General features: G+C 51.1%; 6 protein-coding genes across 6 annotated transcripts; 3 read left to right on the top strand and 3 right to left on the bottom strand.

Annotated features, from left to right (window-relative positions):
* Window positions 1-552: 552 nt before the first annotated feature.
* On the top strand, window positions 553-1,839 carry GLRG_00352 (uncharacterized protein; the record flags this gene model as incomplete). The annotated part of the gene is made up of 6 exons (XM_008091037.1): window positions 553-586; window positions 652-722; window positions 807-1,018; window positions 1,084-1,180; window positions 1,229-1,463; window positions 1,580-1,839. 6 exons carry the CDS (start codon window positions 553-555, stop codon window positions 1,837-1,839), a joined length of 909 nt encoding a protein of 302 aa, XP_008089228.1.
* A 1,145-nt stretch (window positions 1,840-2,984) lies between these two features.
* On the bottom strand, window positions 2,985-4,760 carry GLRG_00351 (carboxylesterase; the record flags this gene model as incomplete). The annotated part of the gene is made up of 2 exons (XM_008091036.1): window positions 2,985-4,235; window positions 4,293-4,760. The coding sequence occupies 2 exons, from the start codon at window positions 4,758-4,760 to the stop codon at window positions 2,985-2,987; spliced, it is 1,719 nt and encodes a 572-aa protein (XP_008089227.1).
* A 4,466-nt stretch (window positions 4,761-9,226) lies between these two features.
* On the top strand, window positions 9,227-10,036 carry GLRG_00350 (uncharacterized protein; the record flags this gene model as incomplete). The annotated part of the gene is made up of 3 exons (XM_008091035.1): window positions 9,227-9,245; window positions 9,331-9,735; window positions 9,939-10,036. The coding sequence occupies 3 exons, from the start codon at window positions 9,227-9,229 to the stop codon at window positions 10,034-10,036; spliced, it is 522 nt and encodes a 173-aa protein (XP_008089226.1).
* Window positions 10,037-14,722: 4,686 nt separating this feature from the next.
* GLRG_00349 (uncharacterized protein) lies at window positions 14,723-15,469 on the top strand (the record flags this gene model as incomplete). The annotated part of the gene is made up of 1 exon (XM_008091034.1): window positions 14,723-15,469. A coding segment is annotated over one exon (747 nt), but the record flags the coding sequence as incomplete, so codon positions are not given.
* A 730-nt stretch (window positions 15,470-16,199) lies between these two features.
* GLRG_00348 (fatty acid desaturase) lies at window positions 16,200-17,756 on the bottom strand (the record flags this gene model as incomplete). The annotated part of the gene is made up of 3 exons (XM_008091033.1): window positions 16,200-16,526; window positions 16,622-17,481; window positions 17,585-17,756. The coding sequence occupies 3 exons, from the start codon at window positions 17,754-17,756 to the stop codon at window positions 16,200-16,202; spliced, it is 1,359 nt and encodes a 452-aa protein (XP_008089224.1).
* A 2,179-nt stretch (window positions 17,757-19,935) lies between these two features.
* GLRG_00347 (uncharacterized protein) lies at window positions 19,936-22,042 on the bottom strand (the record flags this gene model as incomplete). The annotated part of the gene is made up of 6 exons (XM_008091032.1): window positions 19,936-20,114; window positions 20,214-20,454; window positions 20,512-20,825; window positions 20,885-21,542; window positions 21,613-21,740; window positions 21,937-22,042. The coding sequence occupies 6 exons, from the start codon at window positions 22,040-22,042 to the stop codon at window positions 19,936-19,938; spliced, it is 1,626 nt and encodes a 541-aa protein (XP_008089223.1).
* Window positions 22,043-25,322: the final 3,280 nt, after the last annotated feature.

Genomic DNA, 25,322 nt, shown 5'->3' with positions numbered 1-25,322 from the left:
AACTCGCTTTGGGGCGGGATTTTATGTTTGAAGAGCAATCAACGGACGGTCCTTTGGTCGTCTATGAATGCTGCGGAGGGGATCTTGCGGAGTTATTGCGTTCCGCGAGGTTCAGCGCTACAAAAACGAAAACAAAAGCAAAACCGTGACGCAAGGTTCAATCCTGATTGCATCAGAAGCCAGAAGATGGCGGAGTCGCGGAGTTTGGCACTTTGCGCGTTAGTCTACATAGAGGCATTTCCGCACAGAATCTTAGCCAACGCCGACCCTGGGGGGCGGTATTCCGGCAACTCTTGGCCCGCATACCGAGGGGTTCCACCAGTGCCAGCTACTGATGTCTGCAAGGAGCGTGAAGCTAGCACGAAATATCTGCTGTTCTTGACATGTGTATAGTGTTCTGTTCGAGATATAAAGCCTGCTTGAGCCCGCGGCGTTTCCATAAGACATGTTTTCAAACCACCATCCTCGGACAATCTCAAAGCGTAACACACCGGACAGATTTTAGCGCTTTCATCGGTTTATCACCAAACTTGATCTTTTGAACCTATCAAAATGGTAAAGATCGCCATTGCAGGAGCTTCTGGCAGTGGGTTATATCTTTTCATTGTTTCGTATCTGTCGAATGCCTTACTGATCATGAGTGCCGCGTAGAGCTTGCCCTCGAGGTCATCGACAGATTGTCGAAAACCGAGAAGCATGAAATTCTTGGCCTAGTCAGAAAGGTAAGGAACGGCCCAGTTTCCTTCTACGGACATCCTGGAATCAATTGTAGTTGTTCGAGGCCGTGTTATCTGACGGACACCTAGGACCCTTCTTCGTTGCCCACATTCCCAGGAGCTACATGGATCCAGACTCCTTATGAAGATAAGGCAGCATTGACGAGAATTCTCACCGGCACCCAAACAGTGATCTCTTTCATTGTCGCCCATACGGACCCTGGCGCGGCGACGGCAAAGCGCTTGATTGCCGCATCGATTGAGGCAGGAGTCAAGCGGTTCGCTCCGAGCGAATGGGCAACGTGAGCATCAAATCCACGCGGTTTTCTGCCAAACCATTGTAAAACGACTGCTAAGTTGACTGAAGGGGCACCAAGTTGGACGAGGTGATCAACTATACGCCGTGGTATGCCAACAAGTTGGAGGTCAAGCGCTATCTTGAGGAAGTCAACAAGAACAAAAAGGTGATTGAGAGGAGTAAGGAGCTATGACTATGTCTGACGTGGTGACAGGTCATCGAGTACACTTTGTTCCAGCCTGGCGCATTTATGAACTTCCTAGCGTACCCTCATCAGACGGCCAAATATTACCGAGTCGACTTCCCGGCACTTTTCGACTTCTCCAAAGGCTGTGGGTATATTCTGGAAGGCTCTGAAACCTCGAAGATTACCTTTACCACCATTGAAGACATTGCGGAAGTGACCGCCCGAGCGGTTGAGTTCGACGGGGAATGGCCCATCGTTGGGGGTATCACCGGCCAAACAATCACTATCGGGGAGATCTTGCAGTTGGGAGAGAGGATTCGAGGCAAGTTAGATTCCAGATTATCCGCAAACATTCGGTCTGCTAACTAAATACCAAAGGTAAACCCTTCGAGGTGGACAGATTGAAGCTCGAGGACCTTGAAGCTGGAATTATCAAGACAAACTTTGTCGCCCCGCTAGATCTACCTGGCATGTCGCCAGAAGAACTTGCGAATTTCACAAAGGTGGTTACAATTGGAGCCACTGTATCGATAGCAAAGGGGGCATGGGCGGTATCTGACGAGTGGAATCAGCTGCTCCCTGACTTCAAGCCTATGGGCATAGAGCAGTACGTGAAAACCGTCTGGGGGGGCAAATGACACTTTCACGGGATGTGGAATACCTCAAGATGAGGCTTTACTTTCTTCCGTGTGTTCAGATGATAGATATTTTCGCATTGTCATTTGTGAGTCAAGCTCGATAAGGTAGTCAAATTTCCAAATGCAATCATTACATATAGCAAAGCCTCGATGTTCAGCATTCCGCCAATCCCTGGATGTACATATAGGTTGTTCAGTCTTCAGCACCGCCATTGCACATAGTCACACAGAGAAAAGTGCTATTTGACGGGATGAGTGATATACCGAAGGAATTGCTTCACCTTTTCTGAATCTGGACCTTCATAATGGACTCGAAACTGGTTAGATCATGATATCAGGCTTACGGGTCTCAATTGTACTACTTGGGCCTTCTCTTAAGTCAAGGCCGCTTGCGAGGAGGGATGACCAGGTAACTCAAGTCTTTAAGTCGGGTATGACCGCTGATAATCAGCCCTGGTCGTATCTCTCTAGATTGGGTGCTGTAGAGCCGATGCCGAATAGTAGCAAATGGGATGCCCCAGTCACGAATGCTAGGAGCTACATCAACAAGAGTCCGTTGAAGCTCTGATTCAGTATGCTGGTTTATATCGCAACGAATGACTTATCCTCCAAGACATGTCGTTATTTGGCAAAAAAGTAAAGATACTGTGATAGAGTAAAAGGAATATGTTAGATGACGAGGCATTTCAAATTTTCTGGTGGTTAGGATGTATTGGTGATTCAAATGTGGGGTGGGTGTATATGCTTCCAAGGTTAGCAATCATAGGTGCTGGAGGTAATATCAAACTGTTAAATGTGTTGATGGGCACTATTGTCCCTTTTGTATTGGATGTGTTATAGCCGTATATACAGTACGTGAATGCTACAGATTAGTAGGTCTAACACCACCTAACCCATCCTAAAGTCATTACAGGTAGATGGTTACATACTTAGATTTGTCACCACATGGGTTATTAGATTGCAGTTCGTTCTATATCAACAACACAAGTTTTAATCGTGTTGAATCTTTAAGATTACTAAATTATAGACCTGAATGTCGCAGCCCGCAGGTAGTCGATTTCCTCAATCATCAATGGCGCCGCCCTGTCCCAAAATTCAATAACACCTTGACCCCAACCCTGACCCCAGGCAACCGTACCAAATGACTAGATATACAAGGATGCAACATTGTTAGAGATCCAGTCCGAGCTGGTCTTCCTAAAGTCGTCCTTCAGGCTACCGGCCTTGTCCGCGAAGAACTGAACCAAGTTCTGACCTTGAGACCACATCGGCCAGTTGGGGTAGTTCCCGTTGTTACCAACATTGGGGTCCAAGTCATACAGAAAGTTGGTGTAGTAGGTCCGGATGCTTCGGGCGGCATAGTTATCTTCGATTCCGTTAAACACCTGAAGTATATCAGATGCGTGGAAAGTGCCGAGGATCGGGGTCCCGTAGTCGTAAGAGGCGAGGTAAGACCACGAAGGCACCTCGGGGTGCACAGCGTTGGCCATGTTGAGAAAGACGCGACGAGTCAGTGTGAAGACCAGGTCGCCGAGAATGGCAGATCGTTTCTTGAAGCCGGGGAAGACCTCGTTGAGGATACCAGTGCGGAACGGACTGCCGCTGATGAGGGCGTTCAGGCCTTCGTCGTAGGTTGCAACGTACTCGCTGAGCTGGGCCTCGGTGGCTGAGTTAAAGTAGTAGTCGCTAAGGTACGTCACAAGCTTATCGGAGGAGGTCAGGTTGGGTTGGAACAGGCCAAAGAGCGTGCCTTCGTCTTCCTGATCGCCGATGATCATCGGGACTGCCGCGTACTGGCCGTTCTGGATCAGAACATCAGGACTCGCCGTGAGAGTCTTGCCGTCCGGGCGGGGCAAGTATGACAGAGCGAGAGAGTTGTATGAGAGGATGCCAGGTACGGATGTCACGGCGTTGAGAAACGTGTTGTAGTCGACGCCGCGCAAGCAGTTGAGCGTGTCTGCCTGGCCGCTGCATCCTGCAGTCGCCACAACCTTGTCGTATACGGCCTGGCCCTTGGGGCAGTCGACAGGGTCTGAAGGGATAATGCTACCAGAGTTCATGATGGCGCCACGGAAGAGAGCCTGTCCCTTGTACGTGTTATTGCCGTTGTACAGAGCCATCTGATCCAAGACCGAGATGGAACCTGCAGACTCGCCCCAAATGGTAACCTTGGTCGGGTCACCGCCAAAGGCGGCGATATTGTCGGCAACCCACTCGAGGCCCATGCGCTGGTCGAGAAGGCCCAAATTGCCGGAGCCGTCTGCGAGGATTTCCTTGCCGGGCATAAAGCCGAAGCCGGCGACACGGTAGTTCACTGCAACAAAGACGAATGGCTTGCCAATAGCGACGCCGTGCTGAACAAGGCTGGTGCCATCGTACATGGAGGACCATCCGAGCTATTAGACGACGTCAGCAACCAAGACGGGCGCGGGACTCGAGTCGAAGGAACCTACCTCAAATCCACCTCCAAAGATCCAGTAGAGAACAGGCAGCTTCGCATCTGCCTTGGTACCCTGCGGACGAGCCACCGTAATCGTGAGACAGTCCTCAGTCTGGCCTGACACCGTCTGGACGAAAGGAAGGTTCGCAATATTTCCCAGAATTCCGATGAGACTGTTCGTGGCATCGGAAGAGGCGAACATCTGCGGGCAAGCGGCCGCGGGGCCGGTGGCGTCAAAGGTGCCGATGTTCTCGGTCAGGCGCACGGGGGGCTTCAAGCGGAGCTGGCCGGTAGGCGGCTTGGCGAAAGGAATGCCGCCGAAGGACTCGACATTGTTCATCACGTTGCCGATAACCGTGGCCGTGTCAAGAACAACCGTCGCTGTGCTCACAGCCCTGTCTTCCAAGGGCTGGGAGTTCTCCGGAACAGCCCAGGCGGTCCCGAGAAGGGAGATGGACGAGAGAAGCGTGAGCAGCTGCATGATGGCGACGAACAACAGCCTTCAAGAATCCAGAGTGATTGACAATTTCCAACCCTCTACGGGTTCTAGGACTGAAGGAAGAAAGTGGTTGGATGTGAGCCGTAGCATGCACCCCGTTGATGAGCTTGGCTGAAGACGATCCCGACAAACTGCCTTGGATACCTCGACTGGAGCGAGGACCATGCAGGAGAGGACTTACATGATGTATTTAACCACAAGTTTGCAACGAGGGCCGAGCTGTTGGCATTCACCTCTAGATTCAACAATTGGCAATTTTTGCCTAGAAAGGAAAGACTAGCGGGCAATTAGCGACCCACCGCCAGTTTGTGCACCCTTGCCGGTATTCCAGTTGAATGGGTGGCCCGGACCTGGCTGGGTCTGAGTCCGAATAGGCGCGGCTTGACCTTTGGGAAACCAGAGCAGTAGTAGGTAGCTCGACCCCGCCGCCTGAGTCGTGGTCGTCATTAGTCCAGTGGGTATCGAGGTCGCATGAACTTGACTTCAGCGAGCCGCGAATGCAACATTCCCCGTGGGGTAGCGGGGTTTTTCGCCGGGAGTGAAAAGATGTGTTTGGTTCGCCGTTGTGGTACACCGAGTAATAGAGGCACCCTTGTTGACGCAAGTCCAGGTCAACATTCACATGGAAATATGCAGAGTCAGCTGGGCATCCCTTGGAGCTTCACCTCGGTACGTCTGGCGACAGAAATATGTCGCATTGCCAGCCACGCAGAGGTATGGAAGCGCATGGGGGACGAGCGGGGGGAGAGAGAGGTCTAGTGGAGGGGCGGCGTAGGATCTTGACTTGATATCGCAGGTGACACCAAGACTAACCATCAGGAACCAGGAACTTCGTCCCAATGGGGTATCAATATTCCTCTGATCTTGGACCTGAGGGTGTGAGTGCTGCAGTCTGTCCGGTCATCTAGTTTGTCCGGCTGGCATAAGCGCCCCAGACTGCTGCGCGATAAACAGTGACAGGGCGGCAGGCCAAGCTATGCGCCTTCAATAGTGCGGGCAGGATTTCGTGACTAACTCTGGGGTGTGTGAATTAATTAAAAGGAGCAACCTTTAATCATTTCTCTCTCTCTCTCTGTCTCTCTCTTGGGGATGTTTAAGGAAACATTTGCAAACATGTATACGTGTAGAAAAAGGTATCCACATGCAAAAGAAGGTCGTCTGACGTAGATCATGGCCCCAGATCCCTGCACCGGCACTGACAACAGCCATCCACGAGACACGGTTCTTTCGGGTGTCCTGTCCTACCACGGCAATGGCTCCGAGATGCGTGGGGCCCTGGATTGAGATACATGTAACTACGAAAGCATCGCAACCATTTTGGATGGCGCCGCAGACCTCTCACATTCGACCGGCATGCAAAAAAACAAAAGAAGCTCAGCAAACCCCGTTGATGCCGGGCATCCGCGAATGATGAGGGGCTTATTCCACCAGTAGCTTGGCTCGAAAGGAACGGTTTTCCCGCCTCGTGTACACATGATAGGGTGGCACAAACATGACACTAGCACCTTGGCAGAGTGTCTTTAGTACGAATCCGGTTCCACACCTAGCCCGCAAGGGAGAATACTTCAGAGCTAGAGGAACACGGCGAATAGACGTAAAGTTTTGGAAAAGAAGAAACGGCTTTAAGATCAATAAGCACAGATATAGACACACAGAAGCTAGCAACGGGCGCCAGCCTAGGCTTCGGCTGGCTTCGGGCTTGAACAAGCTAATGCGCATGCCACATGTTAGGCAGAGTCAGCTTCCGTAGTGCTTCGGGCCGTATTTGGCTTGCAGCTCGCGCTGGACGTTGAACTTGAACGGATGCCTCGGGTATCACAAGTGAACTATTTCCCTTCCCCCGCGATGTCAACGGTTCAGGGTGCGCGCATATCTTGCCAAAGCCTTAGAGCTATATTCAGGATGCACATGAATGTCTGTCTGATGGTGGAAGTTGACAGAGTTCCGTTGTGCATACAGTAAACCCCTCCAACCCGTCGTGTGTGTAAGTTAGTAAAGTGGGAATTCCTTCGGGAAAGACGCAATCGCGCTCTTGGCCTTTTACCGCCCAACACCGTGTTACCTACACATTAGTAACGCATCAAGTATGCCATGTGTCGAATATTCGATTGCGGGGGACCTCCAAATGCCGGCCTCCCCTGCATTGTGGGTCGACATGCTTGCAAGATCTATCGCGGGCTCCCTCTGCAGAAATTTACTACCTATCCGCTGGCTCGAGCTACTTTCCCCCACAAACCGAGCTTCCCATGGCCGCCCCAGGATCCCCCAGACCTTCTCATTTCTCTTCGATCTCAGGCCGAGCTAAGAAAAGCTCGAATACGAGCGAGAAGTTGCACCGGACTGTTGGCCAAGGCAGTATAGCCAAGAATAGATCGCCTTGATTGGCAGAAAGGGCATTGACCTGATGATAGGTGAATCCAACGATCAGACTAAAGCTACATGCGGTGGCTGTCCATGCGCTCCCAGACTAGCTCCGGCTGCTACATAATAGACTTTCGGACTGTGTTCAGATATTCGGGAGTCCGAGCACAATTAAGCGACTTGTTAGTTTTCGACTGCCGCCGTGAATCTTGATTGGAGAATTGACCTCGGCCAGCAGAGGGGGCGCGGGATAACATTGATTTGGCAGTCCCTTGGGGAAAATATATTGTTAATCCTCACCTGATGTGAACTGATGTAACGAGTTGACTGGCTGTCCCAGCAATTGGTCACTTACAATGACTCAGGAAAACGCTGCCTCCCTGCAAAAAGGCCCAGTGCGGGCTTGTTTCCCACGTTACGCGTTCACTTGATGTTACTCTACCAATCAATTGAGACTGTAAGAGTGAGAATGATGGACATTCAACACAGCAAGTCTCATTGCGAAGAGTGATAGTGATATTGAACGATGTAACATGTGCTCCTGCAGTCCGAGGAGTACCTGACTCGACATATTTGGAAAAGCGGCATTGATGACAGTGGTCGTCTGGTTGACATATGCCAATGTACGGAGTACTGTATTATCCGCTAACATTGCGATGAAGTCCATGCGGACCCGGTTTACCCAATGCCAATGGCATGGCAAGAAATCCGCGCAGGCTTGCAACTAGGATGGTCATTAACCAAATTACGATGTACAAGCGCGTGGGACATGCACTTTGATAGGTAGTGATAATCTCGGTGTCTACAAACATTGCCCAGTTCAGCAATGGTTGCGGACTTCAGCTGAGTATACGGCCCGACTCCAACCCACTCGTATAGACCATAGACACGCTAACTGGAGTGGCCCACCCGCTCTAGTACTCCGTTCGCTACATAGTACATGTACTTCGCTGTTGGCACCAAAGGCGCATGTGGGGGGAAATCCCGACCAAGTGGTGTTACTGGAAAATGTGAGACTTTCAGCTGAGAGTATCCGTAACAAAGCGTGAAAGCCTGGGAGGTTTACCCATTACTCCACTCGGCTAAGGTTCGCTTGCAGGGTTCACAAATGAGACAAAGGATGCTCAACATACTGACCGATACATGTCCCAGTTCAGTTCAGCTCTGCTCAATAATTTTAGGTGGGGGTTTGGGCCGCTCCCAAGGCGATGGACGTTTGAGAGGCAATACTACTATGATGATTGGCAACCTGCCCAAGTCTAATGTAAACTCTACACCGGACTTATTGGAGTCGAACCATGCCAAAGCTCCCCCTTCCAAGATTTTGAACGCAACATGCATGTCTCAGGATCATAGCCATAACAACTCACACGTGCTTCCTCGGTTTTGGAAATGGAGTAGCTCGAAATGGCCCATCTTTCATTTCATGGGTTGAAGCAATCGCAACATCATGTGAGTGCAATTATACGGACCTTGGATTGTCTGCAGTACACAAAGATTGAGAATAGTAGAGCATATTAACGAGAAGAGAGATGAGGCTTGACACTTTGTTACATATTCAATGCAACATCAGTCCATTAGACCAGCCACCAGCCCTCCACTTCCTTATACGGGGTATACTTACACACTGTTCTACGCGTCGGTTTCTAGCGCTAGAATCTCACCCCAAAAATCAGACAGAGGGCTCTTGAGCAAAGAGCAGTCTGTTATCATGACGTTATGTCGCTCAGGTGCAGCCAAATCACCCGCCGCCTTAAGGCGGTATGAGAAGCGTGAGCAAGGTATGCAGGGTGAATTGGCAAGGGACTTCAACTCTCAAACTACGGTCTGCTAATGTCTGTTAATGTCTGTTGCCAGGAAGATGCTTAAAGATAGTAGTCGGACAGTACACGCTAGCTTGGTGGCTTAGGGTTATTCACTTTAAAGATTTAGAAGCACATTTTTAGCTATATACAAGAGTCATCTGCTATAGCCCTTGAATAATAGACCTCTAGAGAAGTATCCAGATAGCCTTACCTCCTTCTTGGTGTCATGATAAGTTTAAATTGGCTGGCATGATACTCATGAGACATCCCAAAAGTGCCCCTATGGCAACTAGATCGACCCGTATGACATCTTTACTGTCTACTACACATTAGAGACGAGACAGGCTTATTCAATGTGTTACAGTCAACCTACGACATCATCCCAGGCTGGGTCGAGTTCGGTGAGAAGGTCAACCAGGTGACGTGCACCGACAGCGTGGCGACCTGTACGCGCACCAAGTATGTCTACAAGGGTTGCCTGTTACCTGCAGACAGCATTATGGTGGCGAACCCCAAAGACATCATCAGTCAGGCTTCTCCGGGCTCTAACAAACTTCGCTTCACCCTCGCGAGCATGTTGTTCCAGATGAAACTCAGCATCTGGGACAGCGTCAACGATGAAGTCATATCGCTGATCAATATGCCTATGTCGCTCACCCAAGAGGCAGTCGAAAGCATGGAGCATGTCGCTGCTATTGGAGAAGAGCCGGCTAAAGAAGGGAAGAAAGAACTCATATTGACGATCTTAAGCGTTATGTTCCTCGTCATTGCGTTCGCTGGCGAGACCCTCGGTACCAGACTGGATGCGACAATCGAGGTGTTTAGGCGGATCATCGATCTCATTACCACTAATACAAACACCGCTTTAGCATTTACGACATTACAAAATAGCCGACCTCTCCGCCGATGGAGATAATGGGACTCTCAATGACAGGTGGTCTAGGGCGTGACTCCTCTGAAATGGGCAAACTGGCTAAGGCTAAACGGGATATAGATGAAGCCAACCTCAGCAAGATTGGAACCATCTTCAAGAAGAAGGCTGATGTTATCCAGAACATCATTCACAAGCACAGCAACCAGTCGGTTCATTAACACCCCTCAGATGTTTAGTTGACTGGAGGGCTAGGAAACCGGCAAATACCTAAGCGTTTATAATGTTGACCAGGTTTCACTAGGCTTTTCAATAATAGCCAATTCACTTTTGAGTTGGATTTCATACTCGATCTACCATGTTACCACTGTTTCTTAGATATTCTTGTACAGAGAGGGGGCGAGGAAACGAACCAATCTGCATTGAGTCAGATAAAAGTCAACTTCATGTGTTTGCTGGGTATTCCTAGCATACTAAGCAAATCTGGGACCATAGCGTGAGATTGGTCGTCTTCAAAAATAGCCCAATTAATATTTTGACATGGGAACCCAAAGAATTTCATTTCAACCTATTGACTCTAAGCTGCGCAACTTTTGGTTATGCACACCCGCCTGCGCTGAGTCTCCTTCCACAGAACGTCAGTACAGGTTGTAAGTCAAAGCACCCACTTTCCGATCACCCCCACATTACGATCATGTATATCCACCCCTAGCCACCACTAACCACCTTATATATATTATTACTACTTTTATAGTCTATATCTAAATAACTTTATTTTTTTATAATATGTTCTTTATTACCTTATAGTTAAATATACTAAATCTAATATTACTTAGGCAGTAGATGCTATTACTACTGGCAGCAGTATACGCTAAGTATCTAAGACTTATGGTATCCTTTTTACTACCCTCTAGAACTGTCTATCTAGTACCTAAAAGAGGTTAGCTGCCTTTAAAGACCTCTAGCGACTATTAGCCACCTAGGAGGCTAATCTGGCCCTTTAGGTGACTACCTAGGCTAACCTTAGGCTGCTACTAACCTATTAATAACTAAAGGACTTTACCTATTACATCCTCTAAGCGATAGGGGATACCTAGCCTCTAGGTAAGAGGTAGGTAGATAGCTTTATTAGAAAAAACCTATCTATTAAGGTCTAAAGAAGTTAATCTATTAATTTAAGGTATATTAATAAGGTATCTATTAAGGTTATTAGGGACTAGTTTAAATATCTTATTATACCTTATATCTAAGGTATCTACCTAGCTAATAGATATAATATAGATAAGACTAGTATCCTTAAGGGTAAGAGAGATAATAGGCTAGTACTAGGTAGGGCTATAATAAAGGTAGTAAGAAAAAAGTAGCCTAAATTAAAAGCCTAGGTATTTATTATTAAGTGTATATTTACTAAAGGTAATACTATTTATCCTTTAGTTATATATAAAGGTAAGAAGGTTTAGTAGTAGTAGTTTTTTTTAGATCTTAATTTATATAATAAATAGGAATTTATAGTAATAAAAAATAAATAGACTACTAATAATATTACTATTAAATAGTTAGAAAAGGTTTTTTTTTTAGACTAAGCCTTCTTAACTTAATTAAGCTAGACTATTTATTTTAAATAAGTATAAAAACTATATAATAATAAATTTTATATAGTTATACTATACTAATAATATCTATTTATTATTTTTACTACTATATACTTTTTATATTTTCTAGCTACTTAACTAGTTAGTTTTTAGCCTTATTAAGGTAGTATATTAAAAAAAGCTTAAATATCTTAGTTAGTAAATTAACTTTACTATTATAAGTAAAAAAAACTTTATTTCTTACTATTAAAAAGCTTACCTAGCTAGGTTATTAAAAAGTAATATTAAAAGTAGCTAGAAATACACTAAGTTATAGCCTATTAGTATTATAAAGCTACTTATAAATAGGCTACTAGTTTAAAAGGTAAAAATAACACTATTAACACTATTAATACTACTTAATCTAGCTACTAGAGATATATTTATAGCCTAAGATACCTAAGGTATAAATAACTAGGTATTAGCCTTATTAGCAGTAAAGTAGTCTACACTAAGAAAGGTAAAGGACCTTAGGGCCTAACTATAGCTCTTTAGCTAGCTAGAACAAAATATTACTACTTAACGCTAACTATTTAAAAAGGTTAAAAAAGGCTTCTAAGAGTAGTTATATATACTAGCTGCTGCCTAGTAAAAAATCAGCCTTCTAGAAGCCTAGGTTACTAACAGTAAAGTAAGGAAACAGAAGGCTGTTTATATAGATCCTAACACAAAGTTTGCAACAATTAGAGAGGTGTAGCAAGCCTAGATAGAGGCTAGTGACGTTGAAAGTAATATAGATGAACCTAACTGTTAGTTAATCACTAAGAGGGATATCCCGTAGATCACGTAACAAATCGTAATACAGAATGTAGTGGTTGCTTGTTATATTAGTTAGTTACAATATGAATCCAGACTTTTAGGTGGTATACTGGTGGTAAGGTAGATACTGCCAAGGGAGGCGGTGTGTCACGTAAATATCACGTGACCACCTCCCTTAGAGCATACCTACCGTATACCAACACTAACGCATCTGATTTACCTAGTGAGGCTGAAAGTTGTATTATTATGGCATCTAGATAATGTTGGTAGTTAATTAAATAAAGTGGTGGTTGTCATGATGGCGATGTTTTTAGGTGATCGCAATGTGGGGGTGATCGGAAAGTGGGTGCTTTGACTTATCGCATTGTGCGCCGGATTGCATCAAGGTGCAATCGACCTGAACACTGTTACACCCTGCAAAGGCATGTTTGCGCAAGTTATGGTATGGACGCAAAAGGCTAAAAACTTGATCTTGATTAGTAGTTGCAAATATAGTATAGTGGCAAATATAGTACCAGAATAAAGATAAACAAACTTGATGATTATTTTAAAGCGCCTTTAATGATACTCAATGTTCGGTGATAGCCTTTTATCGCTTTGCACTTCTTCTGATGAAAGATCTATCCGGTACTTAACAGAACTCTTCCCGTCGCCTTGGACGGGGGTCACGGGGCTCATGATGAGCTTGGGAGGTCGCTTAAGCTCCCCAGATAATGAAGCCCCGCTCAAGGTATCCAGACCTCAACGCTCAATGACCAATAGTATCGATATCAGACCGAATCCCTTGTCCAAGGGAACTGTGTGAAGTAGTGCGATCATTCCAAGAATAGTTAGCAGTAGAATGGGTTGGGTGCCCGAGATCAGATAGAGCCATGGAGATTCCTGTAGTGGTGGTCGATTATAGACAATTGTCTGATCATCTTCATTAACGTCATAAAAAACAGCAGCCTCTCCGAATGAAATGGCGATATTTGCAATATTGTTCTCAACTTTAATGGCCGGGGAACTTATGTTGGATATTTCTGAGTCAAACATAACACGTCGCGATTGTACTTGTCTGTTTCTTGACCACAGCACCGTCGCCACAGAAACTGACAAGTATTGCATCGTCCAACGGGGCTGATTACCTCGGTCCTCGTCTGCGGCAGTTCCGCAGAATGTCTTCAGCATCTCTATCAAGAATCCCATATACCATGATGGAAGTGCTAGGTATTGCCACTGGATTATCTGCAGTTTGGCCCACGGCAGGATAGTGTCATCGCAAGAACCACTGAGAAGCCGGAAGCCCCCGCGGCCGACGGACCATGTGTCCATACATTGCTGACTGTAAATATTGTAGAGATGCTCACAGGGCGCACGATCTGTGCAGTTTGCACTCCCCGGTGCTATACCGATGTATTGCGATGATTGATCCGACTCATATATTTGATCTGCAAGAGAAAGAGACCAACTGTTCCATAAGTTTTTCTTTCTATGCCATCAGCTGTTGGTGTTCTCGACTGACGCGGCGCTGGCTTCATCAAGTAGTAGGATATTGTAGCCGTAAGGTTGAGGAACTGTTGGCAGTTGAGGTTCGATGCCATCCGCTGCTCGTTCAGTCGCATGCCGAAATGAAGCGGTCGCGTTGAGATTTGAGGAGATACCAGTCGATGGTATGATTCCCGGTGGTCTGAAAAGACCGTAGTAGTCGTAGCATAAGTCTGTCCCTAATCGGCCTCTAGGACGTTTAGTCATGCGGCTATTTGTCTGTCATATTGTATTCTCGAGTACGGATGCACCCAAATAGGAGTTCACTACGGAGTATTAATACGGAGTATTAATCATCCAGCTCTTGTTAGTGGCCGCAGCGCGGAGAAGGCTTGCCGCTAGCGCAGCATACCCAGTTGACCAAAACCCGCTTTTTTCCTCATGCTCCTACAAATCAGCAGCATGGGGATTCCAGAGTCTCCTGGCATGCTTGAAATCTCCCAAAAGGCCATTACCCATTTGTCTTTGTTAAATCGAACGCGCAAATTGTCTGACACTTAAAGTCTCTAGGGAAGAATCACGGCGGTGCTGACATAAGGCCATCCAAAGCAACTAGGATGAGTAATCAGTACGTACCGGTACTCCTTTGGACCCCTAATTACCCACACACATGACAAGTGGGTCTTATCAGGAGAGTCAACGAATCACAGATGTCAATTAAGCGAAATGAGGTGGCAGTAGTTTTACACTAGATGGCAAGTGCGCATCGTGGAAATTCTGGGGGAGGAACGCGCGGGATCGAGTCGCGCGCTGTTGTCTTGTGATCCGATTTCCTAATCTCCTCTTGCTTCTCCCCCTCTAACCCGCACACCATTCCTTCGACACCATCGGCGAAAGCTGCACATCACCGATGACCTCACTCCTTTGAGTCGCCTGTCGGCCGCAATCGCGGCTGGCACAGTCCTTAATCGCATCACTGTCACCAAAGTCACTCATTTACACTACTAACCCACCGGGGCTCCGCTCAGCCCCCTGTCGCTCTTTTCCACAATGCGCGGCGCCGCTCTCTCGTCGCCGTCGCAAACGCTGCTTCTGCTCCTCGTCCTCCTCCTCGCATCCTCGACGCCCGCCGTCGTCGCCGACGGCACCGTGTGGGCCACCCCCCATGACAGCTACTCGTCGTCCGTGGGCGTGCTCGGCTGCAAGATCAATACCGACCGTGTCGCCTACTGGCCCGGATCCGTCGACTGCAATAACCTCTGCATCTCCCTCAGCTACGACGACGGCAAAACCAACAAGCGCACCGTGAAGCTCCTACGCATCGACCAGTCTCAGGGCGCCTACGACGTCAGCTACGACGCCTGGAACTATCTCTACACCGGCAACTCGGCCAAGGAGTTGCCCGTCGCCGGCGGCCCGCTCGCCATGGAATACGCCGAGCTGCCCGCTGACGAATGCCGATCGCTGCTCCGGACCAAAGACAAGAAGCTGGCCCTCAGCGCCTCCAACAGCATGAACTTCCTCGCCAGCTGCCTCGCTCAGCCCGACAGCTGGGTCGCCAAGAACTACGTACTCTATAACATGCTCGACTCCATCTGCTCCTGGGGCTACGACGAGGTGTGCAAGCTCGACTGGCCGGCGGCGAACCAGCCCACCTGCAAGCACTCGCTAGGCATGCCGGTCGCGCTCAAGGACGACCCCGTATACAACGTTCAGTACCCTAGCGGCGACGTCGTCGTTGCGTCCACCGGCGAAAAGGTGTCATCTCCCGGCCAGAGCACGAGCCCGGCCCCGCAGACCCAGAACGGCGGGCCGGGGCGGGTGGCGATGACGCTGTTGATGGCGGGGTCCCTGCTCTGGATGCTTCTGGTGCTGGGTTAGTGTCGACGAGTTTTTGGAGGTTGGAGAAGAGAGGGAATGTTGATACCATACGAGATACCATGTATACCCCCCACGTCATAGGATGATAATGTTGAATACCACTTGAGAATTTCTTTATTTCCGTGTGTCGCGGGTGAGCCCGGGTCTCGAACCGTCGACCGTTTGTGTCTTGGAATTTCTTGTTTCACCAAGAAAGCTCCATGCCGCAGAGCCGTGGCCATGTCTGCTTCCCCGTAGTTTCACATCCGAGGTCCACAACTGGAGGCATAGAGGAGTAGTTATCGCAGAAGATGCCCACGATTCTGGACGAGGAATCGCTTGCCATGGTAGCCGATTACCGAACTCTAATCCTCTGTTTATTTTATCTGAGATGCCCAAACGGGCTTCTGCCGCTCTCATTCCGAGTTCCCCCCGGGAGGGCTACTTGTTATATTCTTTTGTCTAGATGCTCCGCTGCAGTTGGTTCCAAAGAGATGGAAAAGAAAAGACCGCTCTCGCGCCATGTATAATGAAAAGACAAGTCCATGAAAATACCCGACAGTCCACGCTCCGCAGGTGATGCAAAAAGTAACACTGGATTGCGGACCCCCACCCAAAAAGGGTTAGAGACGCACGAACAGTTTACGGCCTATTTCTTCTTCCGCCCCTAGTTGGTCTTGTAGCCGCGGAACTTCTCCCGGATCTCGTCCTCGCTGAACTTCTTCGTGTGCCGGCGCAGCATGGCGGCGCGCTCCTCGAGCGTCATGGCGATTTGGTCGCCGACCGGGACGAGGCGTTTGGCGAGGTGCAGGTAGTCCTTGCGAAGCAGGCGGACGGTGATCATGAGGTAGTCGATGTCGTGGAAGACGAGGGCCTTCTCCCGGATGTACGTCTTCTTCTGCTGGAGGAAGGACGTCGGGTGGTCGCGCCAGTGGCGGCGGGGGTTCAGGTGGTGCGAGGTGTGGTAGCCGTCGTTGTAGCAGTAGCGGTTGCTCTTGGGGGTGTGTGTTAGCTTTACTCCGTTACGGTCTTTTTATATTAAGCGAATCCCCATTAAGGGGGAGGGGGGAGATGGATGGAGATGCTTACCGGCACGTCAATGAGGGTGATGCTGGAGCGAAAGTCCGAGTCGGGCTCGTCGGCGTCGACGAAGGCGTGCTGGCCCCAGTTGCCGACCATGAGGCCGAGGCGGAGCAGCAGCAGCGGGGCGAGGAGGACGAATCCGGTGGCCCGGGGGTTGACGCGGTAGAGGGCGTAGAGGACGGCGTAGTTGCCGAGCTCCCAGAAGCCCGTCTTGAGGGCGTTCTTGAGCTGGCCCTTGCGGAAGAAGTACCGGGGCAGGTCGAACCAGACGAGGAAGAAGAAGCGGGCGACGTAGTGGAGGAAGTGGAGGGGGTCGTCGCGCTGGTAGCGGATGGTGGACGACAGGTCGTGGGGGCCGTTGCCCTCGACGTGGTGGTGCTTGACGTGGTGGTAGAAGTAGGTGTTCCACGTGTGGCCCATGAGGGGGTCGGTGACGTAGGGGAAGACGGCGTCGATGACGCGCAGGACGGCGCTGTCCTTGGAGAGGATGCCGTTCATGTGGATGTGCTGGTGCATCATGAGCGTGTAGGTGCCCATGTAGTGGAACTGTAGCGCCGTGTGCAGGACGGCGTGGAGGTAGCTGAAGCTGCGGAACAGCATCACGGCGCTGGGCACCGAGGTGGTCAGGTAGAGGACGAGGTGCGTCAGCATGATGACGTCCGTCTCGTGGCGAACGACCTTGCGCGCCCACGCGACGTACGGCAGGACGACGCGGCGGTGGAGGGCGGCCGGGATCTTGGCCGGCAGGTCCCGGAGGTCCACGGAGGACAGCACGCTCGGCTCAAAGTCCGGGCTGGTGGCGTCGTTGAGACCCTTTAGCTTGCGGATGTCCTTGGCGTCCCTCTGGGACGACACCCCGCGGCAGGCTATTTTGTTGCGGTCAGCCGAGAGGCTCTTGTGCGTTGGGCTGCTTGCTTGCTTTGGGCGCCCGAAGCTGGGACCGTGGGGGGGGGGGGGGGAAAGACTCACGCTCGTCATCTTTGTTGGACTTGTCGTCCAATGACTCCTGGCTGGCATACCCCTCGTCACCGTCGGCGGGAGCCAAGTGCTTGTCGTCGTAGCGCTTGATGTCGTCGATAAGGTTCTGGAGGACGATGGTGTCTTGAACCGTTAGGTCGGGGCTGATGGTGAGACCACTCATTGCATGCAAGTTACCCGTTTCCCGGTGTATATGACAGATTACACGGGGGGGAAGAGTTTAGGATGTTGAAGAGAGGGACAAACACAGTGACACATCCAGACTCATACACACATACGCATACGGGGCCGTTGCTGAATCGGTTGCGATTCGGGCCACCCATTTGAAAAGGCCTTTTTTTCTTTTTTTTTTATTGCCATTGCGGGTAAACGAGCTGTTTTAGGGGTCGTCCGGGATTAAAAAGTGGGATGGGAAAGGCATGACAGCGTTATCATGTCGAAAAAGGAGGTGACCAGTGCTTTAATACGGGTACTCAATCTCGTTACCCCCATGTCGCGTCTCTGTTTCGCCCCATGGAACCGGTACTGTCAAGGTCATGGGCTACGGAGCAGACACGACTTGGTTGCCCGTCTCGCCGGGCCATGTAGGAGCTGAGTCCGTACGATATGCAACTGTATTCGTATGTTCAAGCCATGGTTGCGGCTATAGTTGGCGGTCTAAAGACGAGGGGCGGCGAACCCAATAACCAATCGATTTCACTTGTTCCGCGAGAAACAAGACTATTTACCAAAGGCGGCGATACGGGATGAGGCTCGAAGCCGCTGATTGGCCTGGCAGCCGCTCCGTGACAGACTTTTCGTCTGCCGGGGGGAAGCTCCTCTTCATCCACGCTAGTAAGCCAAGTATTAACATCAAGCCATGTGTGAGATTGAATCGTGCGAGTTGGCGTCTTGTCAAGCGGGCTTGTTTTCAACGGCGAAGGGGTTCCCCGTCGACGAGACCATTTTCAGGGTCCTCTCGCAGATCCTAAAGGGGTAATGCCAAGCAAGCAAGAGCGCTACGCACGCCGGCTCGCCGGCACCGCTCACCGAAAGACTTGCGAGGGCGGGAGGAACCCTTTCTCACATGCTCTGCCACAATCCTGCAACCCAGAGCGTGATTAAGTCAGACCGCTCAGTTAGCTCATCTGGTTCTCGTCAATGGCTCTTCGTGCTGATACGGCAATCTCTCTGCCCATACCTCGGTGCCCCTTAACAGTCCTTCCATGCCTGCGCCAGAGATGCCGACTATTGGGTTCTAGAACACCGCTAGCTCCGGGTCCCTTTGGCGAGCGCGTGAAAGCTAGCGCTTGACAAGGTCACTTTTGGAACCGTTGCGCCCTGAGTCGATGCTAGGGAGATGAAACGGTGCGGAAATAGAAAAGAGTTTATCCATACAGAGAGGTGTACGTAACCACGGACAGGGGTCTTCTCGGTCTATCGATTCCTGTTGATGAAAATGCCATGGCACAAGAACCACAATCTGGCCGGTCCAATTCCAGCAATCTTGATGATCTCCCTCTCCCCTCCCCACCAGTCCGAATGAGCGTTCCAGTTGATTAACCACCAAGGAGGGGGGGGGGGGGGGGGGGGGGCGGTCAAGCTTTGGGGGCTTTGGAGGCCTTGGCCCCTGGAGCTCATCCCAGTCACTCACTCATCTGCCAGACTTGGGTGCTGCACCCCCTTCTCCGCTCCCTGGCAGTGCGACAGATCAGGGTCGCAGTGCAGGAGTACGAGCCGAGTCTTCAAGTTCGGCAGTCTGCAGCAAGGGCTTCGTAAACGTTTTTGCCCTGAGACCGACGCTGCGGATCCTAGATGTCGGAACAGGCGGGGCGCCGCGTGCCCAATAGGACGGGTTCCCTCTTAGCTTGGCAATAGCTTACTGTGTTTATCACGTAGACAAGCTATGAAAAGAAAGCTGGTATGCTGCAACACTGACCCTTTACCCACTCTTCACCGCAGCAATCTCTCCGACGAATGTGTGCACATCAGACAGCACAACTGGGCAAGAGAGTGGCATAAAGAAAAGGCAAAAGGTGACTGGGAAAACATGTGGTATTGTTTGATGGTCAAGAGAGCATAGATGGTACTGCCACCACTCGGTCAAGCGGCAGTTGGGGCGGAAATAACCTGACATCTGCAGTGTGGTAACTTGAGGCAGGTTTCGTATATTTATGCAAGGAACCATCGTCACTGTGTGAATGACAGAGAGAGAGATTGAAAGAAGAGGATATCTTGTTTGTTCCCTGATGCGTCAATTGCGGAACCCGACCAACGTGTGCGCGCGCAACTGGACCAGCCCAGTCCAACCTTTCCAGGCGGCTCGAACCCAGAGAGACGTCACTGGTGCCGAAACACGTCTCCTAGTCTTTTGACCTAGCTCGCTCAACCTGGGCCTCAATGTTGGCCTCGAACTTCTCGTCGCTGATGGATGGAGATCTAGCGCGCTCAGGCGCCATAATGGGTCTGCCTCTCACCTGCGCCCACACCGTCTTGTGCGTAGGGTTCAGGAAGAGGGCGTCCATGTCTTCAAGGGTTAAGCCTGGCTCGGGGTTAGCGGATGGACGATCGTAGGATTGGTGTTTAGGGTTAGGGTTAGGGTTAGGGTTATAGGTCAGAGAAGAGGCTGAAAGGAACGTACCCTTGGTCTCGGGGACGAAAAAGAAGGCCCAGACGCCCATGAGTATGAGGATGGCGCCAAAGAAGAAGTAGGCCCCGTAGCCGAGGTCTGAAATCATGTACGGCGTCGATCGCGCGATGATGAAACTACCCAGCCAGGTGGTGGCGGTCGTGATGGAGACGGCCAACATCCTGATTTCGAGCGTCTGCACTTCGGACGCGTAAAGCCATGTGATTCCCTGCCATGTGGCGCAGATGATGATCTTGCACAGGCACGTTAGCATGCGGACAGTTTTCGGCTGGTTCGGTGTCCAACTCACTCCATTGATGTACACGCAAGTCATGGCAAGGTAGCCCCAAGCATCCCGGTTGATGACGCCCGAAGCAGCTGCTCTGGCCGGGTCGTTTTTCAACACAAACCCTCCGATATATAACATCGGGATACAGCCGAGAGCAGATCCCCATAGCAGACCCTTCCTACGTCCGACCCTCTCGGCGACCCAGAAGGTGAAGAGGAACATGCCGAACGTTTTGGCGATGCCGTAGAACCCGGTGGAGAAGAGCTTGGTGGACGTGCCCGTGATGCCGAGAGTCTCAAAGATTCTCGGAGCGTAGTAGGTGATGATGTTGACGCCTGTCACGCATGTTAGACTAACAACCTGGAGAGAGAGAGAGAAAGGTGGGGGGTCTTACCGGTGAAACTCTGGAGGAACATGAGGGTCATACCCAGGCCTATACGGTTGCGGATGCCCTTTTGGAAAAGCTTCTGGAACATCTGCTTCTTTGTCATCTTGTTGGAGGTGCGCTCCTCGACCTGAGTGCGGATGTCTCCCATCTCGCGGCGGATGTACTCGTGGTCGGCGGGCAGGCCGCGGATCTGGACGAGGATGCGCTCTGCGGCGTCAAAGTGGTCGCCGCGGGCGAGCCAGCGCGGCGACTCGGGGCACCAGATCATGCCGAGGGCGAGCCCCAGGCCGGGGGCGAGCTGCAGGCCGAGAGGCACGATCCACTGGGCCCGGGAGTTGACGTCGATGGTGCGATCGGTGGCGTAGTTGATCCAGAAGCCGAGCATGCCGCCGCCCTGGGAGGCGATCTCGAAGATGCCGACGAGGCGGCCGCGGATCGAGGGCGGGGCCGTCTCGGCGATGTAGACGGGGACGGTGAGGGAGGACGCGCCGATGCCGAGGCCGGCGATGGCGCGGCCGGCGTAGACGAGGTTCAGGTTGCCGCTCGCCGCCGTCATGAGGGTGCCGCCGACGAGGAATACCATGCCGGCCAGCATGACCGTCTTTCGGCGGCCGAGCTTCTCGGCGATAGGGAAGGTGAGCAGGGCGCCGAAGAAGCAACCGGCCTGTGTTTCGTCCCAAAGTCAGTTCAAGAAGAGTGAAGGAGGTCAAACGAGGGGGGTGGGCTGTGCGTACCTGGAATGTCGAGACAATGTTGCCCTGGATCGTGTCGCGGGTCGAGGATGGGACCCCGTCGAGGTGGAAGTCCCGCCGGAACGAGTCTAACGCCATCGTGCCTCCGATGACCGCGGTATCATAACCCACTGGTAGGCCAAGTCAGTCAGTATTGTGCAGATCGGACGAGCATTCCTGAGAGGTGGGTGGAGGGCCGCGCTCCGCTTTCCACCGGACATGTACGCGGCGCCGGAAGACGGGCGGTACGGTCACCCGTATATCCGGGATGATGGAGAATACAACGCAGGCCGCACATCAACACAAAGACTAAAGGAAACCACGTACTGGCCAAGGCGGACATGCTGGCAACAAGCGCAATCAAGTGGATGCGCCAGTTCCGCACCTCGGGGGGGTCCTGCGTCCCGGACGCATGGGTGCTGAAGAAGCCCATGCCGGGCAGAGCAAGCAAGGAAGACTTTGCAAATTGGAACAAAAAAAAAGGGCGGAGCAACCGTCGCGATGGGGGAGGGTGGCCAAGAGTGCGTTTGTGTGTGTAACACGCGAGACGACGGCCGAGGAATCGACAAGACCCAGAGGTTGCGTACGTGAGCGAGGGAAACCAAGCAGTCGACGGAGAATCCGGCAGGGGAGGCAAGCTTTATCTAGGCCAGGCCATGACGTCCACCCCCTCCCCGGCCGAACGATGAGCTTGAAATGCACTCGCTTCGAATGGAGAGCCAGTGGTTGGGAGCAGAGTACAAAGAGCTGCGGGAGGAAGGGCAGGTGGTTCAAGGATCGGCGGTGTTTACCCCGCGATGAACCCCCATGGGGAAAGAAAATTAAGAAGGGGGATTAGATGTGGCCCCCGGGGTCGTCAAAACTTGCCTCGGGTCCAGAAGAATAGAGTCAGAGTCGCACCAAAAATAAGGACAGTCACACACGCTTGCTCGGACGGTCCAGCCATTCAACGTCCGGAGATGACAACATCAAGTTCCACCCCCACCACCCCTGTCCAGTTGAATGGGCTGGGCAGCGAAGACTTGGCGTCAGCAGATGTGTGGATCAGCCAAGACATGCATGCATACGCTGAGGGGGGGAGGGGAGGGGGAGGATGCTAGTGGTTTCCCTCTCTCTTCTTCTGATGCTGTAGGGGAACGTCGTTTGCTCACGTTCTCCCGCTCTTTTGCACTGGGGGGGGGGGGGATGTGTGCTTGCTTTCGAAGGCCTACCTCCGCAGAGAGGAGAGGGGACTTGTTTGCGGGCAAGATATACAGAGTAGAGCGCCAAGTTTCTTTTCCGTAACTGGATGCATGGCCCCGGGCTGCTGGGAGCTGTCCAAGGGAGGGGCGGCGCCTCATGATGTTGTTCACGTGGGAATAACGCCGCGCAGAGTCAGTCACAAATTCTGTTGTCAGTACAACCAAAGCTGCCTTCCATGTTTGATTAATGGAACCGAGTAAACCGTGATTCCAACTGGTAGATTTTGCTTCAACGTGTCGACCACAATCCAAGGATTCTTCTGTTTGTTGAAAGTTTTACAGGTACTTGGATACTAAACCACAGCTGTGAGACCACACATGAGGATATCCCAACATGGAGAAAACGTTGCCAAGTTTCGGTTAGGGTTTTGCCAAGACGAAAACAAGCGGGGAGAATCGGACGCAGGGGATTGAGCACGCATTGGATGTCATATAGCCGGCTTCGAAGCTCTGGGTAGCTCTCACGAAAGTAACCCAGATACCACGGGCCCGGACCGGTGGAAAGGTGCGGCCCCATTCTAGGAGATTGGATCAAGGCGTGAGTGACAAGCCATTACGGGACCGGGGGGGAGGGAGGCAGGATTCCTATCTGCTGGTAGGTAGTTCATCTGCCCCGGGGACGGGCCTGGATCTGCCTCCCCAACCTCCTCATCGGTAGTCAAGTTTGAGTTCCGAGACCACGGGAGCCGCTGCGCTGTCAAGAGGCGGCTCCATCGCGAGCCACTCATAACCCCCCGACGTACTCGGCGACACCCTCCCAAAAGTCCAAAAGGCGTTTTGGCATTTCTTGGCTCCTGTCCACCTCGTGTGCACCCGTATAGCCCCGGATCTTATTTGGCATGCAGGGCTCCCATTCCACCCCGGCGGACTGCCTGCTGCGGTCCAGTTGTAGAGCTCCGTTGGGCCTGCGCGCTAGTTACGCCAGCCGCCGGTAGCCCGGTGATGCTGGTACGGGCTTATGCGTGCTTCTCGCATCAAGACGGGCTTCTCTCTTCTTCTTCTATCGCCGAGGGGGCGGGGCTCCCCCTCACCTCCCTTGACCCGTCGCTCGAACTAGACTTACAACGGCCATGTTGCATCGGTTATGATTTCTAGCATGTCGCGGTCCACTGGACATCACGCATTCCCACATTATTGTCTGTGCTAAGCCACCCCCAGTCTGGGGTTCACTCAAGATTTAAACTAGATACGGAGAACCTGGTGGCTTGGCACATAGTTCATCCAGGGTTGTGCGGGGCGTCTTTTCTGTCAAAGTTCCGTGTCTCTGGCTCTCCGTTTCTCCGAGGTGCCAGATATGCGGGTTCTGATTTCTTTCGATACGTTGTGCCGAGTCGGTATTATGCAGTAGTCTGTCTATCGTTGGGTCACAGGGCCTGGCTTATGGAAGCATTTATCCACGTGTATACAAACCAGGCGTGAAAGATTACGACATGAACATATCTTCCAGTATAAGAAGTGACTGAAGAAACTTATTTAATACTTCTTGAAGGATTGGGAAGGAGCCTCTTTCATATGAGAAGATTGCCACAACGTATCAAGTTACAATCTCCTTGTCCTCTCGCACACCACGACGTGATCAGGCTTCGTCTTTCATAGCATGCAGCAAAAGAAAAACAACTAGCCACAAACTGACACGCTGCTAAACTGTTCATACTAACCGTTGCGGCTCCAAAACCTCGTCTCGGCTTGCGATGTAACCCACCACTAGTGCATCCTGATGGATGGCACGCACGCTGGGGCCCGACATGATGTACCGCTGCAAATTGCCCAATGAAGCCAGAGGCACCTCTGGTGTTCACAACCACTTCGGGCAACTTCCGTAAGGTTCCCACAAGCGATGGTCCGGCAGGTAAAAAACAAGCGACTCGAGTGCGTTGTCTGATACCTGCCAACTCCATGACAGCGCAGAATGCGGGTTCGCGTGATTTGTTTTGGCATAGTCGTGACCTGACTATCCCCCACTCGCTTATGTTAGTCGCTTGCCACGCCTCTGCGGACCTCGGTCAACGTGGCATTCCGTTGAAAGGTCAAGATCAAGATCAAGCCCTCCACACCGAGATACCAAACCAGTTAATAGTAAGGCAGGATATGTACAGCCAAAGTGGGTTGAAAGGCGACAGGTGATGAATGCTGGCAGTTGTATGCCATCTGCTGAGGAAGTGCAGATTTGCTCTCCGGGTGGCTTGCCTGGAGACTGAGTCTAGTATAAGCAGCCAGTCTAGAAGCAATAGTTATAGCTTAATCAGCGGCTAAGAGTCTCGAAGACGCTCGAATGTTGCCAAGGTGGCCCGTTATCCCACTTTGTAGATGGTCAAGCCAGTTATCTATAAACCCTCAGCTAATGAGGAAAGTCCAGAAAAGCTGTCCACTACCATTTTATGTGCCCCTCGCTTCACTCTCAATTATGCTGTGCTTATTGATGATGTCGATGATGATATCGAAGTTGAGTTGGGGGATATGAGGTTGATTCAT

This window comes from Colletotrichum graminicola, assembly GCF_000149035.1.
Source record: "Colletotrichum graminicola M1.001 genomic scaffold supercont1.1, whole genome shotgun sequence".
NCBI classification, from domain to species: Eukaryota; Fungi; Ascomycota; class Sordariomycetes; order Glomerellales; family Glomerellaceae; genus Colletotrichum; species Colletotrichum graminicola.
This window is presented reverse-complemented; position numbering and strand designations above follow the sequence as displayed.